Source organism: Sceloporus occidentalis, unplaced genomic scaffold, assembly GCF_023333645.1.
Source record: "Sceloporus occidentalis isolate IW3139 unplaced genomic scaffold, rSceOcc1.0.p SCAF_14, whole genome shotgun sequence".
NCBI classification, from domain to species: Eukaryota; Metazoa; Chordata; class Lepidosauria; order Squamata; family Phrynosomatidae; genus Sceloporus; species Sceloporus occidentalis.
This window is the reverse complement of record NW_028316994.1, coordinates 8,022,358-8,040,828: the sequence shown is the minus strand read 5'-3', so window position 1 is coordinate 8,040,828 and position 18,471 is coordinate 8,022,358. Positions and strand designations below refer to the sequence as shown.

The following is an 18,471-nucleotide window of genomic DNA, read 5'->3' as shown; positions in this document are numbered from 1 at the left end:
AACTGAAGAAGTTTATTCTTGACTTTAAAGGAAACTGATTAGATAGATAGATAGATAGATAGATAGATAGATAGATAGATAGATGGTCTTAAGCCTCATGGAGTAGCAATGTGAATGCTGGGCTAAGACTCCAGGAGACCAGGGTTCAAATATGGAAATGCCATGTTTGGCAGCCATGGAAATCCACTGGGTAACCTTGGGCAAGTCACACTCTCTCAGCCTCACAGGGCAGCTATGGCAAGCCTCTTCTGAATCACTATGGGCAACAAAACCCTGTGATAGGATTGACATAAATCAAGAATTAATTAAATGTGTGCAACAATGAACTCATGAGCCCTGAGATATCTACTTCACTCTATGACCGGTGGACAACATGAAGTACTCGAGATATTGAGAAGTTGAAGGCTTTAATGGTTGGCATCCATAGTTTTCTGTGGGTTTTTCAGGCTATGTGGCCATGTTCTATACTCCAGATATTGTTAGACTGTGACTCCCATCAGCACCAGCCAGCATAGACAGTCATGGAGAATGCTGGGAGTTGACAACCAACATCATTTGGAGTATTGTACTCACAGTACAGAGACTGTACTGTTAATATAGAATATACATTTTAGAGCCAGATACTTGGCCAAACTTAAGGCACCTACCTTAAGACTTGCCTTCCCTGAGCCACGATTTCAAGTAATGCCGGCTGTGGTTTTAGATGGATGCTACAACAAAGTGCTGTTTGAGAAGAGACTATGTGTCTGCAGTCAGTCTCAGGCGGAGGACACTGTCCAATGCATGCTCCTTTGTCCATTGTATAGCAACCCTAGAGAGAAATCCCTAACACGCATGTCGAATAAACAAAAGTGGGAGCTTTCTGGGAGATTCGGTTCAATTTCTTTGAGTGGCTCCAATGACTCCAATGTAACACACAGAGAGGCTCTTTTTGCCACGGCTGCAAAAAAGATTAGGAAGAGAGAATTACATTAAATGGCCATAAATTGCCACGGAGGCTCAAAGTATTAATTGGATTTTTATGATGGCATAATGTATACATTTACCAATATTCAGAAAATGTTTTCTCCCCTCTTTCCTCCTCATATCAGTAACAATTTTTAAGCGCATGTTAAATTGATGGGATGTCTTTCGCCCTTTGTACCTTCGTGCCAATTATGTATTTAGATAAGCTTTTTGTCATGGCCTTTGGCTAGCACAATAAACATTGAATAAATGAATGAATATAGAATATTTATTTAGTTATTAATTCACTTGAATTAGGTGAGCAATTTGTAGTCTTTCGGATTTTGGAGAACTATAATTTCTATCATCATGTTGGTTTGACCCTGCATAGACAATGCTGGGGAATTCTGGGAATTGTTGCCCAGACCAAGAATAATGGAAACAACGCTGTTTCACCCACAGATTTCTTACTATAAAATGCAGCATACATTTGCCATTCTGCCTTGGTTTGACCCTGAAGAGCTTCATGTGCCAAATGCAAACATGCTCTTCACAAACTGTAACCCTGACAGGAAAAAGAAAAAATGCAAGCAAAAGCCAATGCAACTGTGATATATATCGGAATAAATATGTAAGGGAATGAAACCACCACTCTTAGCATGTAAGCAATAATGAATTGTTTATACACAGTGACTACATTGCAGTAATTCTGCAAAACATTAAATACACAATCCACGTGCTTAGAGAGCTATATATCCCAAACCAAATGGCAAGAAGGAAGAGGGGACCATCTGCATGAATACCCTCCCATGCCATCTGAACTGCGGACAACAACCAAAACACCTTTTGACCAAATGCAGGGCTGTATTATAATACATAATAAAAATATCATCACAATTTATAAAAAAATAAAAATATATAATAAAAACAAAATTATAATATGTAATAACTTATAAAAATAAATATATATATATAAAATAAAAATAAAACAATAATATATAATAACAACTTATATATATATATATAAAAATAAAAATAAAATTATATAATAATAATAATAATGTATAAAATAAAAAAATATAATACACATAAAATTATAATATATAACAACTTATAAAAATAAATAAATATATAAGGAAAATAAAATTATATTATATAATAACACACACATATATAATAACTTATAAAAATAAATATATATAATAAAAATAAAATTATAAAATATAATAACAAAAAATAAAAATATAATATATAACAATATATATATATATATAATAAAAATAAAAATTATAATATATAATAAAAATGTAGGGCTATGATAGTCTTTTTCTCTGCATTCTTTCTCCTGTATGATTTTTTAAAAATACCTTTGCTTGATGAAGAAGCCAGTGGAGCTTCAAAAGCTTGCAATGTGTATTTTGTGCATTTTGATTGGTTCCATAAAGGTATCAGTGTTTTCTAGATTTTGTGCATTTCCCTATAGTCTTCTCAATGGCATATATAGGTCTGTCCTTGGCTTTTCACTCCACCAAAGGCATCTGAGGAATTAGACTGAAGTCTACCAAAGCTTTTTTGTGGGGTTTTTGGGCTCTGTGGCCATGTTCTAGAATAATTTCTTCCTGACGTTTCGCCAGCATCTGTGGCTGGCATCTTCAGAGAATGTTTGCCTGGAAAAAGGTGGGTATGTGTGTATGTGTGTGTATATACACACACACACACACACACACACACTGTGTGACCTGGAAAGGCAGGAGTGATTTGCATGTGTATTGTCAGGGTGGGAGGGTCTGCACAAGAGGGTTAATGCCTGCTTGATAGTTGGTGCTCATTGACTGCTGGGAAACCCCTGACCCTGGGAGATTTCTCATTTGCATTGGTTGAGTCTTTATCTTGCTATCTTTCAAAGCTCATGCTACCAGCTTCTTTCTTTCAGTCAGGCCTAGAACACACTGCAGAAATATCCAAGTTTGACACTACTTTACCCTCCCTGGAAGAATGCTAGGGAATTCTGGGAACTGTAGTTTTGTGAGACATTTAGTCTCCTCTGACAGAGAGATCTGGTGCCACAGTTACACTACAATTCCCTAATACTGAGCCAGCGCAGTTCAAGTGGTGTCAAACTGGATTATTTCTGCAGTGTGTTTTGGTCCTTAGTCTCAAAGGTGCTACAAGAGCTGCCTATTTTGTGCATTTTAGTTGGCAACTTCTTTCGGTTAGGTCCAAAACACATTGCAGAAACAATCCAGTTTGACACCTCTTTAACTGCCCTGGCTCAATGCTAGGGAATTCTGGGAACTGTAGTTCTGTGAGACATTTACGCTTTTCTGTCAGAGTTGTGGTGCCACAATAAACCACAATCCCAAGAGCTGCCTGTTTTGTGCATTTGGATTGGGCCCATAAAGGTTTCAGGCTCCCTTTTGTTCTCTGCTGCCACCTGGCGGCAGCTCGCCTTCATTGCAAACGGCCCTGTTTTGACATTGTCCTTTATTTTGAATTTTCCCGCGCTTTCCAGCCCTTTCTTGCGGCGCGCAACTAGAAAACCACACCTTTCCCTCCTTCTCCGAGGCTTTCTTTGTTCTCCGGCCATCATGGCGGGAGAAGAACCGAGCCCTGCGCCATCTTCGCCCCATTCCTATGAATCAAGTGCAATACCAGCTAGGAAATTAAGAAATAAATATCTATCGAAACAATAGGGAAGGTATTGCTATTCTTTGTGCGGCATAAAGAATAACTCATTAGGAATACGAGTAACGAGTTAGCTCACTGTAATTATTCCTGTTTCAGTCGCAAACGAGCTGCAACAAGGTCCCTTCTTCGCACATTGGTTCCTCCAGACTAAGACAGCTATGGTCCGAAACACACTAAAGAAATAATCCAGTTTGAGACCGCTTTAATTCTAGGAATTGTAGTTTATTGTGGCTAAACGTCTCCCAAAACTAGTTCCCAGGATTCCCTAGCATTGAGCCAGGGCCGTAAAAACGGTCCCAAACTGGATTATTTCTGCAGTGTTTTGGATCTATGCCTTTCAACTCTACCATCACTTCTGGCGACCCTAAAGGCAACCTTGTCATGGGCTTTTCTTGCCAAGCTTCTTCAGAGCAGGGCTTGCTATTGCCATCCTCTGAGGCCGAGGCTCATTAGTCTCAAAGTTGGTCTAGTATTTTAGACCAATATGGCGCCCAAAGAGAAAACAGCTCTTTCCAAGAAAGCGTGGGTGGCCCTGAAAAGGGCCTTTGGGTTTTCTTTAGTAAGTAGGAAAAAGCGTTGTTTTCAGCCGCCGAAACCATACAGAGTGCGGCCCTGGCGCTTCAAGGCGTAGACGACGTCCATGGCGGTGACGGTCTTCCTCTTGGCGTGCTCCGTGTAGGTCACAGCATCGCGGATCACGTTCTCCAGGAAGACCTTCAGGACGCCGCGGGTTTCTTCATAGATCAGCCCCGAGATACGCTTCACTCCCCCGCGGCGAGCCAAGCGGCGGATGGCAGGCTTGGTGATCCCTTGGATGTTGTCGCGAAGGACCTTCCGGTGCCGCTTGGCGCCTCCTTTGCCCAAACCCTTCCCTCCCTTACCGCGTCCAGACATCGCTGCAGCTAAATGAATCTCAAAGCACCAACAACTACAACTCCGGCGCGGAGAATGAAAACAACACCCCCTCAGCCGATGTTTATATACTTTGGTATCGGACCTGAGTGAAAACTACCTTGAGACTGCCCTAGCCCCGCCCCCATGGCACCAGTCCTCCCCCAGCTTCGCCTCCCTCCAGAGGGCAACGCGACTGCTTCTCGACCAATCAGGCAAAGGGAGATGGAAAGACAGGCGAATCAGAGCTCGCCGAGCGTTGTCCAATCAGAGCGCAGGAGGATTCTTATATATTTAACTTTAAAAAAGCAAATTAGCAGCGCTGCGCCTGCTGGATTTTTATAAGTTTTGATATATTTAAGAGATTTACTTTAAAAAATAGATTAATAGGGCTCTGCCTTTGAATGTTAATATATATTTTGACATATTTAAGAGATTTCCTGTAAACGGCCAGATTAGCAGGGCTGAGCCTTTGAATTTTAAATATATATATATATATATATATATATTCTCTTAAATATATTAAATATTTAATATATTATAAAATTTAATATAAAATATTATATATATATATATATGTATATATATTTAAGAGGTTTGCTTTTAAATGACAGATTAACAGGGCTCTGTCTTTGACTTTTAATATCCATTTTTATATATTTAAAAGGTTTGCTTTAAAAAGCCAGATTAATAGGGCTCTGCCTTTGACTTTTAATATATATATTTTACATATTTAAGAGGTTTCCTTTAAAAAATCAGATTAGCAGGGCTGTGTCTTTGAATTTATATTTAAGAGTTTAATTTTAAAAAGACATATTAGCAGGGCTGTATCTTTGAATTTTTATATATTTTCATATATTTTAAGATGTTTACTTTAAAAAAAAACAGATGAACAGGGCTGTGTGTTTGAATTTTTATGTATATAAGGTTTACTTTAAAAAGCCAGTTTAACAGGGCTGAATTTTTATATATTTTTATACATTTAAGAGGTTTAGTTTAAAAACCCAGATTAGCAGGGCTATGTCTTTGAAAATATATACTATACAGTATATGTATTTAAATAGTATACATACACACCCCCACATATATATAGATATATTCAAAGACACAGTATTGTTAATCTGACTTTTTAAAGCTGGCCTCTTAAACTGGTATATGTGTATGTATATGTATATTTTTAAAAGGTTATGTGTGGTTGCCAATTGGAAAATTCCGATTGTGCCAAGCGGCTTACTTTGCAAGAAATTGTCTGATTAAGAGATTAGGAAGGCTCCAGCTCTAGCACATTTCTTTGGATTAATGCAAGCATTACACTACTGTCGATTAAGTTTTTTATTTTACTTTAGAAAACTAACAATTTATGTTTTGCATTTTTAAAATTCAAGGGTCCAACTCGAGACAACAAAAACCTACAAATGTGGAATTGAATGCAAGCAGAAAAAAGAATGAAGTGGCAACAATATTTGCAAGTTTCTAGCTTCCTCTCTGCTCTTTGCCAAGGAACTCTGAGAACCAAGAGGCTTAAACAGACCCTCACTTTGCAGAACCAGGTGGTTTAATTTGCCTATTTACCTGATTAATGCAGTAGTTTGAGCATTGGACTAGGATTCTGGAGACTAGGGTTAAACTCCCTGCTGGGTGACCCTGGGCAAGTCACAGTCTCTCAGCCTCAGAGGCTGGCAATGACAAACTTCCTCTGAAGAAACTTGCCAAGAAAAACCTATAATAGGTTCACTTTAGGGTCACCATAAATTGGAAATGACTTGAAGGTAAACAACAACAAAGGTAGTGAAGGGGGATCAGAGGAATTATTAAATCAATAATTGGGGGGTGGGGGTGGGTAGAAGGACCTTATATGAAATAAAAATGCTGTGGCCAGGAAACCAAGTGGGGGAAATTATTAATGAGGAAGAACACAAAACTACTGTTTAAAGTAGAAAACCCTTGGAATTTATTTACTGTTTAGGAAAGCCTGAGCCTGCAAGAGTCTCTAACCCTTCATCTCTTCTCCCTCCTGCTGAGTTAACTGAATGCTTCCTTTGCCCTTTGAATTCAGCAGCAGTTGAAATAAGCCAAGATGAAGGAAAGTGAGAGAAGGAGAGAGAAAGTGGGCCATTTTAAAAGTAACTGAGAAAGTGGAACAGCAGGAGATGAATTGAAGCCACCCCTGCTAAATGGGGAGAGTTGTAGGAGGTGAAAATGTTCCTGAAAGAAAAACTTAGTATACAGTAATGATGGTCACTCCTTGTTGACAAGAAGCAAAGTTTGGAAAAGTTACTTTTTGGTCTACAATTCCCTGGGGATTGCGGAAACTATAGTCCCCAAACTAAAAACCCCAACCTCTGCAGAGGTAGTGTTGTTACATGTATTTGAATGCCCACAAGACATGTTGCTGGTGACCAGTGCAGATGGGGAAAGGGGTTTCTGCAGGATTCTCCTTTAAAGTGTTTTTGGATATCAGATGACACCATAAAGGAAAATGGTCCTATATAATCACAATGTAAGGATAGAAAATTTAGAGAGCTAATGTTTAATATATATTTTTATTATTTTATTAGCTCAGATTGTATGGGAAACCCTAATTCTATTTTAATTATATGCAGTGACCATATATACACACACACACACACACACACACACACACACACACACACACACACACCATAAACAAAGTTTCACATACATGTTGTCTTTCTACTCGACAAATTGTGTGAATACTCTGAAATTTTAATTAACTGCCTACTGTAATGATTTACATTTATTCTGTTTTTCTACAGTTCACATATAAATTGGCAGCAATCCCTTGCTGGTGTTATTGGATCTTTATTTGGCAGGAGTAATTTTTGTATTTTTTTTAGTCATTCACACACTTCTCTCTTTACTCCATTCCTTTGCAGTACAGCACAAGGACTCTGGCAGCAAATTCTAAGTTCCTTACAAAACTACAAATCCCATGATTCTATAGGAAGGAGCTGTGAGACCTAAATTGGTATTAAAGAGTGCTAATTATTTAGCATAGATAGCCCTTTGCCTTAGGAAAAGGTTGGAGCAGTAAATATACAAAAATCACAGCAAAATGGGGGGATATTCACCTGTGTGGACCAGGTCATGATAAGACAGGATGCAGGGCTGAGCAAATATTTTGTGTGGCAAATGCCACACTGGCGTTGTTTTGCCACCACTTGCTCCTCCACATCAGCCTGACTTGTCACCTCTCTGAAAAACCTACTGGCTTTCAGTCAGTTCACTCTTGGTCTCAAAAGCCTCACTGCAGGCAAGGCATAGTAATGTCCTCATGAAGAATCATCTGTTTTTCATTTCTCGCAGTGGAAGTGGCAATCACGGCAATTTTAGGAATTGCTCAGCTCCCCTTCCTCCTCACTGAGGCTTGTGGATACTGGAGAATTTTATTCAGCTCATGAAAGTGGAAATTGGTGCAGCCTAGTTGCACAGAATGGCTGTGCTTGGAGCTTGCCATACATGCCAACTGGCTAAACAGTAATGCAGTACCATGTCACAAGTCACAAGAGAATCTGAACTCCTTGTCACAAACATGCAAAAGTGGCTGCTTTGAAAAATAAGGCCTTTGAACAGACAGAACACAGAAGTGGAGAATGTTGCTGAGTTGCACCCTGAGAAGAATCAAAATGGTTGTCTTTCTCAGAGGACACAAGCAGAGATTCTGGCACAAGGGGATCAGGGGGTTCTGTTGACTCTCTGTATAGGACAATGTAATCCCTGTATAGGAGAATGGTAAGACAGTTAAAACAAAAAAACCTATCCCAAGATCTTGGGTATGATTGCAGCTGGCACCCCATATCCACAGATTCAACCATCCACAGCTTGAAAATATTCCAAACTCCCATGAATACCAAGGGGCCACTGTACTTTTATTCCTACTTCCCCAGCCCAGAGGAGCCACTAAAGTGTTTCACTCTAGTCCTAACTGTAAGCCTGGCCCTACTTCCTTTCTGGCCATTCTACTTTTCTGTTTATTTAAATATTTTATTTCCAAGTCAAGAAAAGTAATAGTCGCACTATATTCTGCACTGGGCAGGCCATCAGTTCTGGGTGCTTCGTTTTAAGGACACAGACAAATTAGAGAAGGTTCAGAGAAGGGCAACAAGAATGATAAGAGATATGAAGGACAAAACATATGAGGGAAGGTTGAAGGAGCTGGGCATGAAGGAAGACATGGACTGAATGGCTGTACCGCCTGTTTTTTTTTCTAGGCCTGCACCCTCCCTGCATCAATTTTTCCTTCCCATCAAAAACAGCACAGAAGTAATGACTTCCCTTTTAAACAACACACAGAGCCAAAACACACCTTGTGTTGTCCCAAAAAGCATTTTTACAAAATCCAAAGTGGACTTCCTTCCCTTCTGGTTTCATTTTTCAGGGTGGAATGGCGTGTCATAGATCTCAGTGGAAACTGGACCCAGACCTTCAGAGCTTGACCACCCCTGAAATAGAGGGTGCCTTGAAATTCAGGACTGTGTTCTGTAAAGGTCATCTTGCATATGGCCATCTTACCTGTATATTAAGATAACCTTGCTCTCTCCAACACAGGTGATGTACATACATACTCTTAGGAATGCTCAGCCAGAAAGCTTGCCCTCCACAGCAGATAAGAAACTGGAATTTGGCCAGGAACATACTTTTATTAGATTATTTTCAAGGGCCTACCAAGAGCTGAAAGAAACGAAACACAGCAGAGAGGGGGAGAGAGAGAACGAGAAAGAGAGAAAGACACACAGAGAGAGCCAACTATTTCTTAGTAAATAATTCCATAGGGGTGAGGGAGGGCAGATCTCGATTCTGGAATCTGATTTAATTAATAGAGATGTAGGAACCAATCTGTCCAAAGCAAGAGGCCATAGAGATGGTCACAAGCAGGCTAAGATGAACCGACCCAAGGGTTTACAGGACTTTGGCTTTTCTCTTTGTATGACAAAACTGGGAAACTGGCAACACCTAACCTGCATCTTAATTTTTCAGCATATAAAATATGCCTCTCTTTTTCCTGTGTGGTTCTCTCATTATTTGACCACAAGAATGAAGTTAAATGTAGTTTCTGAACTCGCAAGGGACCCAAATTTCTTCCTGAAATGCTATGATCTCCTTCATGAGGCCAGAATTTTTGGTGACCAAACTGAAACATGAACATATAAGCCAAGGTCAATCCAGGACCTTTCCTCACCTCCAGCCCACATACAGCTCATAATGAAGGACAGATTTATCCAGCTTTCCAATATAATTTCAAACACTCTAGCTTAGCTCTTTGCTGAAATATCTTCACCCGACTAAGATCTAACCTGCACTGCATAAATAATGCAGTTTGACATCTCTTTAGCTGTCATGGCTCAATGCTATGGAATTTGTAATTTTGTGAGATATTTAGCCTTCTCTGTCAGAGACCTCTGGTGCCTCAGCAAACTACAAATTCCAGGAATCCATAGCATTGAGCCATGGCAGTGTCAACGTGCATTATTTATGCAGTGCAGATTAGACCTAAGAGACCTGTTGTCCCAAAAGCTTGCACAAAAAAATGTTGTGCCTTTTTTGATTGACTTAAAGTAACCTGTAGAAGGAAAGGTATGTCTGCAAATTGTGGAATTTGTCTTAGGGTCAACACACATTAAGTATTACCTGTTCAATGAAATATGTTATTCCATATTACTCTGCATTGAATGTAAAACATTTTCAAGGACGGCATGTGAATATCCGAGCAAATGCATCCCTTCCACCTTTGACTAGTTTTGAGAAACAGAAAAATATTCAAAACAAACATCTTTATGCTTGGCAAGTTAAAACTAAGGGAAACAGTGTCAGGATAAAAGAATGAAGCAGAAGCCCTCCTATAAGAAAAGAGTGCATGGTTTAACAAAGTTAGAAAGCCTACGGATAAAAGTTATGCAAACATGCAAGGCTTCGTTTAACATCGGATGCCTATAGACAACCTGACTGCTATAAAATCTACAGGCAGCATGTTGGTCATCAAGGCAATTTTGCTCTACTAGGGATGAAACAAACAAAATGATTACAGTGTGTTTGAAGGTTAGATTTCTATTTCTTATGAATATAAAGAAAATCTCTTGAAATAAAACAACAGCCTTTGAACTAAAGCTAAGAAACCAGAGGGCAGCTAGAAACTCAGAAACTCATTGATTTATCTAGTTAATTTTGCAAGTTTTCACAATCTTGTGATTATATACTTAGTTTTTCTGAAGACTACAATACCAGCATTTTTCTTTGTTTTCTGGGATACATATACGAGGGCTGACATATATTGTTCTCTAAAGCAACTTTTCTAAATGTCTGAGTCCCTCTATAAATAATGGGTACAGTTATCCTACAAACTTAAGTGGACTGTGAAGTAGTTTCATTGTCTAGCTTGTTTCAAATGCTGCATCTACATTGCAAAAATAATGTAGTCTGACACCACTTTAACTGCCATGGCTCAATGCTATAGGATTCTATGGTTTGTAGTTCTTGTGAGATATTATGTCTTCTTTTCCAGAGAGCTCTTTTGCTTCAGCAAACTACAAATCCTAGGATTCCATAGGATGGAGGCATGGCAGTTAAAGTGTTGTCATTATTTCTGCAGTGTAGATGCAGCCAAAGAAGCCTCTGAAATAGGTGTTCTGTGAGGCTGCAGAGATTTCTTTGATCTTTAATTCACTCTCCCCATACTATAGAACTACAAAGCCCAAAATGTTGTGAAGAGCATGAACTTCTGTTGATATATTGATGCCAATATACCTTTCAGTTTGGAAGGAAAAGGTAGAAATTTCACATATCTTTGGTCACTCTTGTCAGAGGTAAAGAAATCAAGGAAGAAGAAAAGAGCAGAGCCACCTAGTGCCACAGGAGGAGTTCCCACCCTTTGGGCCTCCAGGAGGCTTGGACTTTAACTCTGAGAAGCTTACCCAGAGTGGTCAACGGTCACAGACTCTGAGAGCTAAAGTCCAAAACACCAGGAGGACCAAAGACTGAGATCTGTTGTACTACAGGATTATATGTTCCTGTAAATGTGTTTTCTCTAGCTGCACTTGCCTGTTAACCCAAAAGCTTGAGTAGGGATTGGAACCTTTGCTCCTCCCAATATTTTGGACTACAGCTTCCATAATCCTTTACTACTGGCCATACTGGGTGGGACTGATGTGACTTGCAGTCCAAAACACTAGAAGGGCCAACATTTTACTCAGCCTTGGACTAAAGATTCCTATACTGTAGTGACTAGAAAGTGCTACAGGCTGTAATCTGTCTCCTGATAATGCCACTGGAGGACCTTGTATCCTGTATGATAACTGGAAGACGCACTTTGTACTCTGTGAACCACTGAATATTGAAACTCTTTGGGGCAAAACCATTTTAGCACTATTGCCAAGTACCTACAGAAGCAAGGGATGAAATTTTCTGGGAATAGCTTCACTCTGCCTTGGGTTATTATGGGCAGGAATCTAAAAATCTCAGTTTCTGATCCAAGCACATCCAGCCAAGTACCCTTCACCCCTGTCCAAAGAGTTTATAACTGCCAAGCATGTGCAACATACTCTATTTAACAGTAGTGGAGCATTAGTAAATAACAATAATAATACTTTTTTTCTCAATTCCTTTCAAGGTTGCATGTCCTTGCTCTAGAATAATGGACCAAGAAAAAGGGTGAGAATGAACAAAGTTCTACCACATTGGTCAGAGTGATACTCCAACAAAATCAATTACTTCTGTTGCCACAGTAGGTTGGAGGTAGAGGAAAACTGTGCTGGGCAGGATGGGGGCTATTATTAGGCAAAGATTGGAGTTCTCCTCACTAATCAATGCCACGGTGCAGCTTGAGATGGCGGGAGAGGTTGCTCAAGGTGATGAAGCCTTTGTGGCAGACAGTGCACTTGAAAGGGCGTTCACCACTGTGAAGCAACCGGTGCCGCTTCAGGTAGCACTCATGCCGGAAAAATTTGCCACACTCGGTGCACTGGTAGGGTTTCTCCCCGGTGTGCACCAAAACGTGACGGTCCAAATCCCGTGGGCTGCGGAAGTATTTCTCGCACTCACTGCATTTATAAAGTTTCTTGCCAGGACGGGATGGGAATGTCCGAAGGTCCAGCTGGGGCAAAAGGTGGCGTTCCAACTCACTGCCCGGGCCAGGCATTGGTGAAGGGGATACAGCATGGCTAAGCTGGTGTTCCTCCAGTATCTGCAAGTTTACAAAGGGTTGCCCACAGATGCCACAGGTGAAGGAGGGCTCCCCTCCGTGGGCAGCCAAATGAGTGGCCAGGGTGTTGCCATTGGCGAAAAAGGTCCCACACTCACACTGGTACAGAGTCTCTGGGGGACGAGCATCTGGAGGTTGGCAAGTCGGACAGCCTCTGCTATGTTGCTGGGATTTCCTCTTCTCCTGCTCTCTTTCTTTTGGCTCTTCTTCCAGACCTGGCAGTTTAGGCACTCCATCACTCTGCTGGACCTTCTCAGAACAAACTGGGCATGGTGGTGGCTTGCCCTTCACATGGGTAAGTTTGTGGCGCTCTAACAAGGAAGCTGCATTAAAGTCCCTCTCACATTCAGGGCACTTGAAGGGCTTAATGTCAGTATGGGCCAGCCAATGGCGGCGCAGTTCTGACGCCAACTGGAAGTGCCGCCCGCAGGCCCCGCAGCCAAAGGGGGCAGCCCGGCCTCTCCCGGCACTGCATAGATGGCCAAGAGGGCTTTGCTCTTTGCCGCAGGCGAGGCAGCGGGGTACGGGTGTTTGTGGGGCTGCTGCTGCAGCAGAAGTGCGGTGCTGTCGCTTGAGGTGGCGGCCTAAACTACTGCGGGAGGAGAACCGGAGCTCACAGACATGGCAGCAGTAAGGCTTCTCCCCAGTATGAACCACCTGGTGGTGGAGGAGCCCTGTAGAGTCCCGGAAACCTTTCGGGCACATGGTGCAGCGGTAGGGGCGCTCTCCCGTATGGCTCCGGATATGGTTCACCAGGTTAAAGGAATGCTTGAAGCTCTTGACACAGTGCGGGCACTGGAAAGGCTTCAGCTCTGTGTGTCGGGCAAAATGTCGACGCAAGTCAGAGCGATAGCGAAAACTCTTGTCACACTCAGAGCAGTGAAAAGGAGCCCGGGCGCTCATCCCATTGTCTGTCAGGAGGGATGGGTCATCATCAACATCTGAGTATAGAACTGTGCACACTTCTACAGATCCAGTGGTGGTATGAATGCCACCTGGAGCTCCGAGGGAACACTGGCCCTCTGGCCACACTTCATTGCAATTATCCATCTATCCAGCACTGCCTCTAGGGAGCAGAAAGAAGAGATACATAAAGTCAGAGAGCTGTACAGGACCCCAAAGAGGATGAGGCCAAATCTCAAGTACCACCACCTGCAACATATATTCATTATATAAACACACATTCTTTTCCAGATAAAATTAAGTAATCTGTACTATCAGAGTCTACCTTAGAAGTCTTCTGAAGTGTGAACAGGAGCCTTTACATCCCTGGAAGGTACATTTCAGATCCAATTTCAAGTTCTTCCAGTAATTTGGTTAAGATATAGTTCAGCCTATGGAAATAGCAACTAAGCCAAAGAGTTTGAGGAATTCTCAAATCTTCTCAGTTCTATAAAATGACATTAGCTAGCAGAGGTATTAGGCTGGCTGTCAAAATCTGTAACCAGCCATGATGGATAAGGTTGACCTCAAGGAAGCCCCCATTTGAGTTCCTACCCTAATTGGACTTACTTGGTTGATATGACCCATAAATGAGGTAAGAATTTATTATACCCATTTAAAAACTGTATTGTACATCTTATTCTAAAGTGATTGGGCAAGGACAAGAAGTAAGCCTACCTATTACCTTTCTGTAGCAGCAAGGCAGTGATTCCCAAACTGGGCTTTCCCAGATGTGGTTGGATTGCAGCTCCCAGGATCCCCAGCCACCACAGCCAATGTTCAGAGATTTTGGGAACTGTAGTTCAATCACATCTGGGAAAGCCCAGTTTGGGAACTGTTGTAGAGCAATGCAGCATGGTCAGAAATGTGGGCGCATTCCAGACGGGCCCTATGGGGCGCTGTCGTTACGCGTGAGGGGCGGCGCTTCCTGACACGCCTTGCCCCTCGCGTGTAACAACGTCAAAATGGCAGCACCACATACAGATGGGCGCTGCCACTTTGACATCGCGGATGCACAGTGTCCGGACGTTGCGCACCGGAAGTGGCGCCGCGAATATGTGCCTCGTGCCTTGCGGCGCCTCTTCCAGGACCCAGGAAGAAGCCCCATTTTGGCGCTTCTTTGCTGCTGCACCCAGGAACCGCGCAGTTTGGCTGCTGCGGTTCCTGGACGCAGCAACCGGCAGCGGCGCGAGACCACCTGTTTTGGGTGGTCTGTAACGCGCCTTTGTAAGTCTTTTAGCTGCTGACTTTCTTGAAGGCAAATGTGTGGTGCTCTTTTCCCACAGGATCTGTAATTTCATGAATCATAAACTCATAGAATAAACAGAGTTGAAGGGGGCCTCATGGGCCATTGATTCCAAACCCTTTACTCAGTTCAGGGTCTCCAAGAAAAGTATCCACAGAAGGTAACTGTCCAGTCTCTTTTTGAAGATGTCCAGAGAAAGAGATCCCGCAATTTCTTTAGGCAATTTGATTCCACTGCCAAACTGCTCTTACTGTCAGGAAGTTCCTTCTAATGTTCAGTTGAAATCTACTCTCCTGTAACTTCAAGAGAGCAGCAGTTATATCCCATATAGATATTACAGGAAGGAAGGGGAGAGAAATAACTGCAGAAATAGAGGCAGAAAGATCCACAGTTGACTGCTGCAAGATATGTAGAATGTTTGTCTATTTTTAAGAAAACATCACCTGCAGCAAATTGATAGCTCTCTTGGAAATGAAGGTCAGTGTACCGTGGCCACATGTTGAGTCCCTTCAATGCATCAGAGAACATGAAGACTAGCTAGAACACTGAAATAATTGATCCTATGGAACCAACAGGAGGAAACTGCCAAGAAAAATGAAGAGGCCTGTAACAATGAGAAAATACTGTATATACTCAAGTATAAGTCTAGAAATTTTAGTTTAAAAATTGAACCAAAAAAACTGAGTCAACATCCACAGGTCAATGTAAGTACTGTACCTTAACTCTTATTTTAAAAAAGGGAACCATTCCCTGAGGAAAGGTGTTATCTGTTCTGGAAGCACTGACCCTCCTCTGCTCTCTCATCCATCCAGCCTTTATTGTGAGCACAAATAGTTATGCCTGCTGGAATTTTACAAGTTCTTTGGCATTGTTTTCCTTTGCTTCATTGAAGGATTGTGTCAGATCCCTCTGTTACATGCTCTTAAATGTTACTTTCGACTTATCCATGGGTCATAGCAAAATCCCCAAAACCTGCCCTCGACTTATACATGAGGTTGACCAATAGTTGAGCATATACAGTACCCTGGAGGACAATCACTGTCGAGTTCAGACCATACGGAAGGGATTCAGAACCTATGGTATTGTGAATTCTCTGCCAAAAAAACACACCCTTGCCACTCTAGTGCCTCACCAAACTACAAATCCCAGGATTTGACATACTGCTGCCATGGGAGTTAAATAGGTATTAAAGTGTAGTGTGAAAAATGAACCTAATTATTGATAGGGGCATAGAAGCAGAAAGCCTAGGTTTGCAGCTGTAAGATGTACAGCTAGGAAGTGATGTTATTTCTTCCCAAGTAAGCCATTTCATCCAAGCATCCTTTCTCCAAACCTGAACCTTGTAACTTTCAATCACACATTCAACACTCAAAATGTTCCCATACACAGCCTATTCACATGCAGAAATAATCCAGTTTGACACCACTTTAACTGCTAAGGCTCAGTGCTGTGGAATTCTAGGAACTGGAGTTTGTTGGGGCACCAGAGCAAAGCAAAGTTTTAGAATTCCTCCTGGGGAGAAGGCTGAAATGTAGGGCATGTCCAGGAAAAAGAGGACGTCTGGTCACCTGCATTTAGGCTGCATCCACACTGCAGAAATAATCCAGTCTGACACCACTTTAACCACCATGGCTGAATGCTAGGGAATCATGGGAACTGTAGTTTGTTCTGGACACCAGAGCTCTCTGACAGAGAAGACTAAGGTCCAAAACACACTGCAGAAATAATCCAGTCTGAGACCACTTTAACTGCCCTGGCCCAATGCTAGGTAACTCTGGGAATTGTAGTTTTGTGAGACATTTAAGCCTTCTCTGTCAGAGAGCTCTAATGCCACAATGAACTACAATTCCTAGGATTCCCTAGCACTGAGCCAGGACAGTTACAGTGGTCTCAAACTGGATTATTTCTGCAGTGTGTTTTGTACCTAAATGTCTCACATTACAGTTCCCAGGATTCCATAGCATTGAGCCATGGGAGATAAAGCAGTGTCAAACTGGATTATTTCTGCAGTTTGGATGCAGAAGGCTGAAATGCTAGGGAACCTTGGGAACTGTAGTTTGTTGTGGACACCAGAGCTCTGACAGAGAAGGTGGAATGCCTCACAAAAATACAGATCCCAGAATTCCATAGCAAGGAGCCAGGGCAATTAAAGCGGTGTCAAACTGGATTATTTCTGCAGCGTGGATAGATGCCTCCTGATGAGACAAGTCCTGGTTGTGTATTGTTATTAGGGTCCCACAAACTAAGGACCCCAGGCGTCCTAAACCAATCCCCATTTGCCTCACCTCCTGGGCCTCTTTTTCTCATTGACACGACTCTCTTGGCGTTCACACGTCCCTTGTACACGGAAGAAGCGTGCAGCGGGTATTAGGATGAGGAAATGGGGGTCTGTCTGGTCTCTCCTTCCTCTGCCAGAGAGGAATGCCCCGGAGCCCCCTTGCTCTCTCTCGCTCCAAAGAGCCCCATCATAACCCCTTCGCCGGTACTCACAACTTCTTAGAGGCGGCGACATTTTAGTGTCAGGGAGCCAGTCCTCCAGAGGAAGGGGGCCACCAGCAGCAGCAGCAGCAGCAGCTCCTCCTCCATTGCCCCAGAGCCCTGTGGGGGGCTGCCCTCTCCCCACAGACTGTCCCTCCGCCACCCTCGGAGCCAGAGCCAGAGCCAGAGCCAGCCCCTCTGGAGGGAGAAGTTAACAGGTCACCCCGCCTCCATCTTTGCTGAGGGCAAGGAGGGGGCGGGGCGGAGCAGAAACGACCACACCGCCGCCATCTTTACTGCGGGCACGCGAAGGGAGGGAAGCCTTCGAGGGCTGCTCTTCGGCGCCATTTTGGGTGTGGGCAGAAAGGAAGGGCAAGATCCCTCAGCCCTTAACAACAATGGCGGCGGTGGGAGAGTAGAGACTCTCCTGATCCTTTCAGTCGAGGAAGAGCTGGCAAACGATTTATGGGAGCCAGAGAAGGGCTGCTGTGTTTCTTCTAGGCACCATCTTCGTTGCCTCTGGGCAGCAGCAATAACAAAGAAGATTTTATATATATATATATATATATATATATGCATACATTTAATACACATACACACATATATAATAGTATTATACATATATATTCTACAATATAATATAATATGTACCTAATTATATACAGTATATATAAAATTAGATATAATTAGATATATTTAGATATATAATTAGATATAATTATATATATAATTGTATGCATAAATTTATACATATATATATATTATTTTATATATAATGTATAATACATAAAATATTATATACATATATGTATAAAATTATACTTACATACATTTATATGTATTATTTTATATATAATATATATTATACATATATATTATAAAGCAATATATGTATATAATTATATATTCTATATATAATTATATATAGTATTGTATATATATCTAATATATAAAATTATACATACATACATATAATACATATATTTTATTATATATATAATGTGTATGTGTGTGTTGTGTGCTTTCAAGTTGTTTCCAACCTATGTCGACCCTAAGGTCACTTTAG

General features: G+C 41.7%; 2 protein-coding genes across 3 annotated transcripts; both read right to left on the bottom strand.

Annotated features, from left to right (window-relative positions):
* Window positions 1–4,215: 4,215 nt before the first annotated feature.
* On the bottom strand, window positions 4,216–4,527 carry LOC149303748 (histone H4). Its single transcript, XM_089480809.1, has one exon. It carries the CDS (start codon window positions 4,525–4,527, stop codon window positions 4,216–4,218), a length of 312 nt encoding a protein of 103 aa, XP_089336935.1.
* A 5,770-nt stretch (window positions 4,528–10,297) lies between these two features.
* FIZ1 (FLT3 interacting zinc finger 1) lies at window positions 10,298–17,632 on the bottom strand. Of its 2 annotated transcripts, none has more exons than XM_089480346.1 (2): window positions 17,213–17,632; window positions 10,298–13,805 (listed from the first exon to the last, which is right to left on the bottom strand). In XM_089480346.1, exon 2 carries the CDS (start codon window positions 13,787–13,789, stop codon window positions 12,338–12,340), a length of 1,452 nt encoding a protein of 483 aa, XP_089336472.1. In that variant the 5' UTR covers window positions 13,790–13,805; window positions 17,213–17,632; the 3' UTR covers window positions 10,298–12,337. The 2 variants fall into 2 exon arrangements, with proteins under 2 accessions (XP_089336472.1, XP_089336473.1); XM_089480347.1 differs by having other exon boundaries at window positions 17,418–17,632.
* Window positions 17,633–18,471: the final 839 nt, after the last annotated feature.